The sequence below is a fragment of the Eucyclogobius newberryi genome, unplaced genomic scaffold, assembly GCF_026437365.1.
Source record: "Eucyclogobius newberryi isolate DKJ021-1_F unplaced genomic scaffold, fEucNew1.0.hap1 SCAF_14, whole genome shotgun sequence".
In the NCBI taxonomy this organism is placed as follows: domain Eukaryota; kingdom Metazoa; phylum Chordata; class Actinopteri; order Gobiiformes; family Gobiidae; genus Eucyclogobius; species Eucyclogobius newberryi.
Genome location: NW_027315768.1, coordinates 8,159,168 through 8,170,200, shown reverse-complemented (window position 1 = coordinate 8,170,200; position 11,033 = coordinate 8,159,168). Strand labels below are relative to the sequence as shown.

The 11,033-nt window shown below is 41.4% G+C and overlaps 1 protein-coding gene across 1 annotated transcript; it reads left to right on the top strand.

The window, feature by feature from the left end:
* The first annotated feature begins 531 nt into the window (after nt 1–531).
* Nucleotides 532–9,943, top strand: insig2 (insulin induced gene 2). Its single transcript, XM_072444268.1, has 7 exons — nt 532–662; nt 2,308–2,505; nt 3,108–3,280; nt 4,998–5,122; nt 5,568–5,734; nt 7,694–7,793; nt 8,304–9,943. The coding sequence occupies exons 2-7, from the start codon at nt 2,390–2,392 to the stop codon at nt 8,343–8,345; spliced, it is 723 nt and encodes a 240-aa protein (XP_072300369.1). The 5' UTR covers nt 532–662; nt 2,308–2,389; the 3' UTR covers nt 8,346–9,943.
* Nucleotides 9,944–11,033: the final 1,090 nt, after the last annotated feature.

Sequence of the window (11,033 nt, the reverse complement as noted above, 5' to 3'; positions counted from 1 at the left end):
AAATTCCATTGATGCAACGCAGGTAGATACAGAGATAGATACAGAAGAAAAGAACAAATAACTTATAGGAAGTTTGAAAAACACTCTCAGTAGAAGATCTCTTATAAAAATCTTAGGATGTGCGGGATAACGTAATGGGCCCATATACATTCATACACACTTCACTTGGCTAATGCTAAGGTAAAATAATATAAGTATTAAGTATTAAATAAGTATTTATTACATTTATTATCACATTACTCTAGCTAGTGATATGCCTCCAATATTGTGTTTAACAGTTATAAACAGTCAGTGCAGTCTTGTAGAACAATGTAGGTTAAAATAAGTGATAAATAAAACACATTTCACAACATGCTACAACTGAGTAAGTAATAAATAACATAAAATAACAAATGATTTTTGTCAAGCATAATTTTCGTTTCATTTCTCTCTTTTCTTTGTTTCTTTTTTTTAAGGAACGTCGTCTTCTGTAACGTGCCACGTCACCGCTGCTCCGTGCGCTGATTGGCTGCCTCGGCACTTCGTCTTATTCAACCGGAAGTAGCTTCATTGACACAGAAACAGTGGCTTATCGGAATTATGTGTTGTTTTTTGGAGCCATCTAAGTTTCCAAACGTTGAAAATGTATAAGCGAACAAACCGAGGCTTTATGTCAGCGTAAGGTAAGAGTTTTCACAGAGGTTAAGCTGTTTAGCACAGGCAACAGTGAAGCTAACGGGAAGCTAAAATTTGAGAATGAACAAGCTGCAGTTTATCTGGTCTGTGTTTGCTTCTCTGTTGGATTTTTTAAAGTCTAATTCATATTATTCAGCGTATTTTAGCGTGTAACCTCATACAATCTAATCCAGTCAATGAACATGTAGGCATTTAGTGAAGCTGCTAATAAGTAATGGAAGACAGAAAAGATCATATACATGATGTCACATGTTAAAGAACTGCGTACATTCTTTCTTCATTTTGGATGATTTTCAACTGAACGAATCTGAAAAAAACTTGTCTTTACTGTGAGGGGGCTTGCTTCTCCACAAACCTGACTTGTAATTGGCCTGGAGGAGCCTCCTCTTGTTTCCTTGGAAATATTGTTTCCTTTGGCTTTAATGATCCACAGTATGGTTTAAAACTTTCAAAGTACATAGTAGAAAAAGCTTCAGTTGTAGTCATGAGAGTGATGAGAGTCGAAACGTCTATTTTTCAAACTGAGTCCAGATGACTACAACTGAAGCTTTTTCTACTATGGAACACGCCTGGACGAATGAGGGATTACACCGACATATTTCAAAGTACAGTTTAATGTTCCATTACTGAGCTATAGAATCATGAATGTTACACACTGATAATAGAAAAGGTTGAAATACTTTCTGTAGCTCTGTGTTTTTGTAAATAATAAGATGTTCATCTAGGAGTGGTCCGTGAAAATGACTTCCAGACAGTTTGTGTTCTTTTTAATAGTCTCGATTAGTCGTTTTTTATTTTGATAATTGTTATCGTTATCTGGACTACACAGACTCTAAAACACATACAAAAAGACCTTTTTATAACAAAAACAACGTGGTGCTATTAAATCAATCTGTCACAAAACATGTCATAATAAACATTATATGTACATATGTTCTTGTATAGAAGCCTTCAGTCACCTTATTCCAACCTTTATTTGGTTGATAATATATTTTATAGATATAGAAATATTTGTCGACTCGACTAATAAAAAATGATAATCACCGACTGGTCGAATACTAAAATATTTGTTAGTTGCAGCTCAAACGTTTGGATTGATGAATATTGTAGCGATTGTGCGCTCTGCTGGGAAGGTGATTGGCCGAGAACTCCCATCTCTGCAGGACTGTACGTTTCCAGGACTCTGGGACGTGCAGGTCGGATCACAGCCGATCCTTCTCACCCTGGTCACGGACTATTTAAGCTGCTCCCCTCAGGCTACGGTCCATCCGGACCAGAACCTCCCGTCATAAGAACAGTTTCTTTCCCTCTGCCGTTGTACTCATGAACACTGCCTAAGCACTTTGCACTCACTGCACTGTTCACTTTTTATTGCTCTACATATTTTATTTTATGTACATATCTTGTCTATTTTTAACTCTACTTACCTATTTTTAATACCCGGTAGTTATTTATTGTCCATTGTTTTTGTATTCATTGTTCAGTGATGTTTGTGTTGCACCGAACCGCCAGGACAGGTTCCAAAGTTCGTGAATCCTGTTCATTGACAAATGGCAATAAACTTGATTCTGATTCTGATGACTGCCTTTGAATCTAATTGTAGCACGTCTGTGCAGACTTCTCTCTGTGCAGCTCTAATGAGAGGCACTGGCCTCAGTAGCACGTCTGATCTATGATCCTCTCTGTGACCTGGACCAAACCTGCATCGTAGCAAATGTCCCTCACGCTGACCGCCATGAGTGACAGCACAGCAGGAGGAGAGCAGTGGGCGGAGCCAGGGCTGGGGCCACGGCAACCACGCGGCCCCTACTTCTCCGCCATTACCAATAGGTAAAGTTAAATCTTATCCAAAATTGACTTTTTTATACAACACTGTTCCCTCATCAAAAACATCCCTGGAGTTGTGTTTAGCTTCAGTCACTACATGAAACCTTTTCATGAAGTCTTCTCCCTTCTGAGACTCAAAAAATACTTTGGTGACCTCAAATGTAGTAAATCTCCATAAATCATCACCAAATGCATCTTCAAGCTAACTTTTATTTATTTCCCCATGGTTATTCCCGCTGCTGCCAGTAGATGGAGTGCTAACACATAATCCTGATGAGGGAACACCTTACAGATATAAAGTGTGTGCTTTCAGTTGATACATTATTGTAAGTTCTAAAACACGAGAGGCCGAAATAAAGGGCACGTTTAAAGGACAATAACACTACAAATAATACCTAATATGTTTCCTTTAAGCATTAGTCTGTTTTACTTTGGAAAAGCAACAAATCTGTCTGAAATCATTCAACCTTAAGTCGGCCTTATCTTCGTAATACTTGTGATTTTTATTACATTCACTATGTGTATCCAACACTTAAACATCTATCGTTTATTTTATTTTAAAGCTCTGTAATGACATGCCTCCCCGTTGGTGCTTGTGTGTGTAGGACCACCAACCTGCTGATCCGAGGCTCCTTGCTCTTCTCGGTGGGCGTGTTCCTGGCTCTGGTGCTGAACCTTCTGCAGGTCCAGAGGAACGTGACTCTGTTCCCCCCGGACGTGCTCAGCAGCATCTTCTCCTCGGCCTGGTGGGTCCCTCCCTGCTGCGGGACGGCCTCCGGTGAGACCCTGCCACGCGCTCACACTTTTACACTTGGGAGAGACGGGAGCATGTTCAGGCAGCCGCACGCAGCTTTTTTATGCACCACCTCCTTTTACTTCTTTTACTTTACACAACATTTTCCTCAGATTTTCAGTTGCGTTTTCATCAGTTTTAAAGCTTTTTGTGATTGACCGTAGTTAAAAGTGTAACTAGAGTGTTAAATAATAAATAATCACTATAACCATACTTTAATGTTAGAGATAAAACCTTTACAAAAACAACTATATAACTAATAACTACATTTTTATGGCTTTAGTTTGGCGTGGAGTAAAGTTAGACCTCTTATTATTGGCAATTAATTTCTCTGCATATTCAGCAGTGTGCGTTGGATTACCCACAATGCCGATCAGCCGTCTCTAGAGTGTGTTCCCTGGAGGCCCTGCCCACAGCAGAACTTCCTCTCTAGACACTACACTTTAAACCTGTTACGCTCAATACTCTTGTGTAAAACATGAGTGTCACATGAGGGGTAATTACTGCGTTCCTTTGCTTTTATTCATCTGGAGCTGTAAATCTGAATGGCTTCTAATATGTGTATCATGATACTTTTAAACAACATAAATCCATTATAAATACAGTTTCACACTTTTTTACTTAAAAACTACTGCATTAAGGCTGAATCTGCAGTTACTTGTTCATAGGACAATTGTATTCTGATATTAATAACCTGTTACCATCCACCTGTCCGCTGGCGAGCATTTTCCAAATTACATAAGTTCTCTTACATCATCACTTTTATTTCCGTGGTCAATACCAGCAAGTTATACATAATTTTAAAGGTTATTTTCTCAACAAAACGAATATCTCATTAATTTACATTGACTAATATGCCCCAATAAGCAATTGCCAATAGTTTGTGATAAAGTCTCAACTTTTACAAACGCATGTCCTACGTGTTTGCTGTTTATGACGGACGAAACGGCTTTAATTCTGTACATCCTTGTGCTCAGTCTGTCCGTAAGGAATCATTGAAAAACAATATCCACTTGTATTTTTCCTGAAGTTATCCGATTTCGAGATATTGTCAAGTAGACAAAGTTTTCTTCTCTGGCTCATGCTTTTCGTCCGGCTCGTCCGGCGCATTTCTCCGTCCATAACAAATGACCTTCTCAAATGCAGAAAGCGTCTCCTCAATGTAGCTTTCAGAACAAAATACATAACTCTTTGACATCACTTTTACTTCACTTGATTCTACTGACAATTCTCAATCCTCTGTGTTATTTAGTTTTTTTACTCGTAAGCCACCATGTTTGTATGCGTTTCCCTGATTCTTTATTCTAATTGTCAGCCACAGCCATCTGAAATGACCGGACATAGTTCTGGATGTACTGTATAGTCCCGGCTCTCCTCTCCTGACCAGGGGACGTCCGGCTTTCACAGCGCGCTCCTAAAGTTTGACCACAAAGCTCAATGTCACAGGTCACTGATGTGCACGTTTTGCCCTCCTTTGGCTTTAGTTTTGTCTACTCAGTTCAAACATGTGATGAGGGATATCACCCAAATCCTCATTTTAGAGTTATTGGTCAACATTACTCCCAATTCTCAACATGTTACAAGAGGGTTCTCATCCCCGCTCTGACCAGTTTCTAAAGTTGTTGTGACCCTGTTGCCTAATGTATTTGTCGCATACCAGAGCAGTGTGTTGTTGGTGTGTTGACGCTGTGTTGTGTTGCAGCTCTGATCGGCCTGCTGTACCCGTGCATCGACAGCCGCCTGGGGGAGCCGCACAAGTTCAAGCGCGAGTGGTCCAGTGTGATGCGCTGCGTGGCCGTGTTCGTCGGGATCAATCACGCCAGCGCCGTATCCTTCACCGACCCTCACAGCTGATCATCATTTTGGGATTTTAGCCTTTCGTCTAACACTTTTAAAGAAGTGAAAAGCAATTAACTGCAGATGCACGCAGATCACAATCACAACAGTTGATCTTTTTTCCATGGTAGTTAGAGTCTGACTGATTGTGGGGTGGACAGGTGTTTTTATGCAGGTGCTAGTAATTTAGAAGTGGAGGAGTGGTGGACTTTTTAAAGGTAGACTAACAGGAGCCAGAATACACATTTTCATTTCCTCCATAAAGTTTTAGAGGGGAAAGTTGTTCAAATACTTCCTTTCTCACTGTACCTGAATTGTGCAGCCACTGCTGTTGTTGAGTGGTTGTTTAACCACTCAGTTTCATGCCAAAGCCACGTTCTTTTGTAGACCTTTCTCAATCACAAATGGTTTGCCCCTTGACCCAGCGTTGCATCAGAAAGTGGACTTTGCCAACAACGTGCAGCTGTCCCTCACGCTGGCCGCTCTGTCCATGGGCCTGTGGTGGAGCTTCGACCGGTCTCGGAGCGGCTTCGGCCTGGGAGTCACCATCTCACTGTTAGCCACGCTGGCCACGCAGCTGCTGGTCTACAACGGCTTGTTCCAGTACGTCACTGAGCTTTTCCTGTTGGACATACTGTACACGTGGCTGCTATTGGTCACATGTGGGCTGTGGGGGACTAGACTCTGTACACACATGTCATGGCTCCACATCGGGACAGAAATCAGGTCCCTGTGAGGATTTAAAGTTAGGATACAAGTTTAGGTTTAGGTTTTAGATAAAAGGTTACGCAAGCATTAATTATGGTTCGGTTACTGTGATTGGCCCATTCTCTGCACCAGTGGGAGCCAGGTCAGACTGACTCATGTGAACTCAGATTCTTCCAAGGTTACACAATGTATTTAACTAACATGAAACGCCTGATAATTGTGTCCATGACAAGGCAAGTTTATTTGTAGAGCACAATTCAAAGTGCTTAACACAACAGGAAATGCATTAACATCACAAAACAAAATGTTATAAAAGTACGACGGAGTATAAGGGCCAACCAAGAAAAAAAAAAGCGCAATACGAGAATAAAGTAATTAATTAATGAGAAAAAGTATATCATATGCAGCTAAACAAAACTGTTTTTAGCTTATTTTTAAACATTGTCAGTGTCTCACATCTTCAGGAAGAATGTTCCAGATTTTAGCTGCATAAAACTGAAACGCAGATTCCCCATGTTTAGTCCTGACTCTGGGCACCAGCAGGAGGCCGGTCCATGCTTAGTCCTGGCTCTGGGCACCAGCAGGAGGCCGGTCCATGTTTAGTCCTGACTCTGGCACCAGCAGGAGGCCAGTCCATGTTTAGACCTGACTCTGGCACTAGCAGGAGGCCGGTCCATGTTTAGTCCTGACTCTGGGCACCAGCAGGAGGCCGGTCCATGCTTAGTCCTGACTCTGGGCACCAGCAGGAGGCCGGTCCATGCTTAGTCCTGACTCTGGGCACCAGCAGGAGGCCGGTCCATGCTTAGTCCTGACTCTGGGCACCAGCAGCAGGCCGGTCCATGTTTAGTCCTGGCTCTGGGCACCAGCAGGAGGCCGGTCCATGTTTAGTCCTTACTCTGGCACCAGCAGGAGGCCAGTCCATGTTTAGTCCTGGCTCTGGCACCAGCAGGAGGCCGGTCCATGTTTAGTCCTGACTCTTGGCACCAGCAGGAGGCCGGTCCGGTCCATGTTTAGTCCTGACTCTGGCACCAGCAGGAGGCCAGTCCATGTTTAGACCTGACTCTGGCACTAGCAGGAGGCCGGTCCATGTTTAGTCCTGACTCTGGGCACCAGCAGGAGGCCGGTCCATGTTTAGTCCTGGCTCTGGCACCAGCAGGAGGCCGGTCCATGTTTAGTCCTGACTCTTGGCACCAGCAGGAGGCCGGTCCATGTTTAGTCCTGACTCTGGCACCAGCAGGAGGCCAGTCCATGTTTAGACCTGACTCTGGCACTAGCAGGAGGCCGGTCCATGTTTAGTCCTGACTCTGGGCACCAGCAGGAGGCCGGTTCCTGAGGTCCTCAGAGTCCGAGATGGCTCATGAGCAGGCCGTTACAGGAGTCGAATCTACTGGAGACAAATGCATGGATAAGTCTCTCCAAGTCTGGTTTAGACACTATACTTTTGATTTTGGCAATGTTTTTTAGATTGTAAAAAATTTGGTAAACAACCTTTTCAAGGACTTTGCCCCAAAATGTCAAATTAGAGATGGGTAATGACACAGTACTGCAGCATCAAGACTGCTCTTCTTTAGGAGAGGCTTTATGACCGCAGTTCTCAAAGACATTGGGAATGTTCCAGATTGAAGCGACATGTTAACTATGTGAGTGAGTGGTGCTAGCAAACTGTTCAGCACAGACTTTAGAAATCTGGTGGGTAACACATTGAGGCAGCATGTAGATGAACTCAGACTGGTGATGATCTCCTGGGCAGTTTTTTCAGTTACAGGTGCAAAGTGAGTCAGTTCTAAGTGGTTTTAGGGTTATGTTTTGTGTTGTGGAATTTATAGCATATTTAATACAAGTTGTCCTGTGCAGGTACACGTCTCCAGACTTCCTGTACATCCGCTCCTGGCTGCCTTGTATCTTCTTCGCTGGAGTCATCACTATGGGAAACATCGGGCGACAGCTGTCTCTGGTGAGTCTCCTTCATGAGCTCCGTGTACATGACGCCTGCAACCAAAGTGGAACCAATAAATACAGCTTATATATGTAAAATGTGCACTATGTAACTTTTCTGAACGAGGCTCTGCTACCTGCTTGTCTCGATGGAGATGTTGCTTTTCTGGAATGTTCCACACTAGCATTAAACTTCATGGAGACAAGTAGGTGACTGTTCTAGGTCTGTGGCGAGGCGAGCCCACTCACAGTAAGACAGTATTGTTTGAGTAATAAAACCACTTGTAATTGAAATAAAGGACAAATAGAACAGTTAATGCAAAGGAATAATAATCCACGGAGGTGGTAGAAAGAGGTTTCAGAGGCACTGATTCGACTCCATCCAGAAGCTATTTTCAATCTGATTGAAAATAACTTTAAAATGGCACTAAAAAGTTACACGGTGCCCCATTAATGTCATCTCTATATGAAGATGTGTAAATGAAACATATTTTCCCAAATGTTGATGGTCTTTTTCTTTTCCTCTCAGTATGAATACAAGTTCAACCAGGAGAAGATGCACCAGGATTGAGACATTCTCCACATGGGCCGAAGTTTGGGCCGTCTAAAGACCTTTCCTCGACCACAGTCACACTCAGTATGGAACTCAGTATTTTCAAACTCTGAAGGAACAAGGGAATACCATTTCTTTGGCTTGATTTGGAACAGAAATATAAGCCACATCCGGTCAGCTCTGAACGTGTGTTGGTCAGACTGTCCACCACCAACAGCATGAGCCGCAGGAGCACAAACCTCTGCAGGGCCCTCGCCTCAGGATGGAGCGTGTTCTGGAGGGGCCATTACAATTCAGCAGGTTCAACATTTGTGGGTCAGAAGTTTGGAACTGAATCTCCCGAAGAGTTATGTAGACCATTAGGATCTGATTCTAGAGTCATATTCTTGTACATTCAGCTGTTCAGGTCGGGCGCTACAGGTTCTAGTATGTTCTGGTGCTTTTCTACAGAGGTGGGCCGAAACTGAAAGTGACCTTTTGGAGACGTGCAGATTAGAATATAAATGTATTAACTACCAAAAATATAGAAAACCTAGAAAAAGGAAAATGCATTTGGCTCTAAGTGCTCTTGTGTTTTTAAAGTTGATCACTCCGACATTTTATTCAAATTGACATACATTTTGCTCGGATTTAGGGACATTTTAACACATTATCCTACTATTTTTTTTTGGTAAATGATATCGCCCTCCTCTACTTCTGTGTTTCAGTTTTAACATGTTAAATCCTGTTGGTACTAAAAACCTAAGTGCTCCTCCGCGTTTCTAAAGTTCATATACCATCACCAGATTCGTTCAGACCATTTCAGATCGCAAACGTTGAATCTAGCAGCTATTGTTTCAGCCTCATTAGTCATGCTCCACTCTTGTACCTTTTTTTATAGTCAATGACACGACCTAATGCCACCTACAGAAGAAAATGTTTGAAATTTCGAGTCCCGCCTGAGTTTTCGTACTATCCGAGTTGCTAAGTGATCGATAACACGAGCATCGAGCACCACCCATTCCACACTTTGAGAAGTCTATATGCAGTGTGGAATTTGAACGTTAAAGGGGACGTTCCTATGTGAAATATACTTTTGTGAGCTGTTAAACCATGTTAAAAACGGCGTTCCCTCATCATTCCATTATTTTGATTGATTGATTAATGCAAACAATAACAACAGGTAATTGAAAATAGACTGCTTGTTACTGTGAAGACTAAATGTCACTGTGCAGTTTTGAACTGAAAATCAATTGACACATTTCCACTTTCAAGCTGTTTTAGATCAATATTGTGGTTTTACACTGAACAAAATGTAAATGAATGATCCACATATGTTATAGTTTATTTCTAAATATTCTGATTAAGTCATAATGTCTTCTGTAAAGTGTCCACAAGTCATTTTAAGATCCTGAAATATTTATACAGGAGAAACTCAACAATACGACTTACACCAATTACATTTTCTAGTATTAAAGAGTGCCAGATGTTACATGTGATGTCAAATAACAGTATGTGTTTGTATTCTAACATGTTTCTGCTTCATGTTGATGTACAAAAACACAACTGTACGAGAGCTCAGCAGATGTAAGCTGCTCTTTGATTACACTCTGATTAAAGCTGGTGCTGTTATTCTACAGTTATGACACTCAATCATTCTGGGGGAATTCTCATGTGGAAAAGTTTAAAATCTATTTAAAATCTATTCCCCCAAAGCTGGGACTTGAACTCCGATAGATATTACTAAAACATGACAATATTGGTTTATTTTGAGCGGCAGATGATATGGTTATACTGTACCGTCTCAACCATAATATAAATACTATCAGACAAAAAAAAAAAAAGTGTTTTCTGGGGAAATTCTCCCTCCATTTTAGATAATTATTATTTATTTTTATTCTGTAATTTTCATATTTTCTCAATTTGACTATCACACCAATTGGTTAGTAATGATTAGAAAAACATGAGAACCTGTCATGTACTTTAAGTTCAGCACAGGTACTTGAACAAAAGTACTTAATAAGTACAGTAAGTAAGTAAGTAATAAATGTACTTAATACGTTTTGTACTGGATCAGGGGTCAGTTATGAAAACGTCCTTCACCTTTGACCTCAGTGTGATCCAGAACAGTTACATACAGTACATAGTGATAAATTCAGTGGTGGAAAGTACAAAAGTAAATGTACCGTATTTAATTGAAGTATTTTTATTGTTTTTACGCAGGATACATTTTTATTTTTACTTCACTATTTGAATGCAGTTATCTGTGCTTTCTACTGCATTGAACATTTGAACTGGACTCAAAAGTAGAAAGTACTTTCCATATGGTTTGAGGGGTTCTTCTCATCACGTTCATGGTGACTTTCTACCAGAGGATTTTGAGTTCAAGCCTCAGCTTTGAGCAAACTAAAATATATACAGTACATGTTTTATGTCTGCTGGTGAGACTGAAGTGCTGTAATGCTTTAATACTGCCGAAAATTCCATACAAAGCCATATCACCAGAGGAGTGACATCATAAGGCTTGTTCCCACCGTTTCCCTCGTCCATTTAAGTGATCCAAAGCGGACCCTGATCGAGATCTAGCGTCCAAAGCGATCTTAGGAGGACCTACACACCACAGCGAGATGATTGGAGAAAACCCAGGCTCAAGAGAAAACAAGATGGCAAAATTCCCCATCAAAAGTGATTTGATCTCGTACTGTATTTCCACTGATGCTAACTTGC

What these genes read in the sequence shown, in the direction of transcription:
- insig2 (XM_072444268.1), top strand. Translation starts at nt 2,390, where the DNA reads ATGTCCCTCACGCTGACCGCCATGAGTGACAGCACAGCAGGAGGAGAG. An exon ending in TTCTCCGCCATTACCAATAG is followed by an intron (nt 2,506 to 3,107) that starts GTAAAGTTAAAT and finishes TTGTGTGTGTAG; the next exon opens with GACCACCAACCTGCTGATCC. An exon ending in GTCTACAACGGCTTGTTCCA is followed by an intron (nt 5,735 to 7,693) that starts GTACGTCACTGA and finishes TGTCCTGTGCAG; the next exon opens with GTACACGTCTCCAGACTTCC.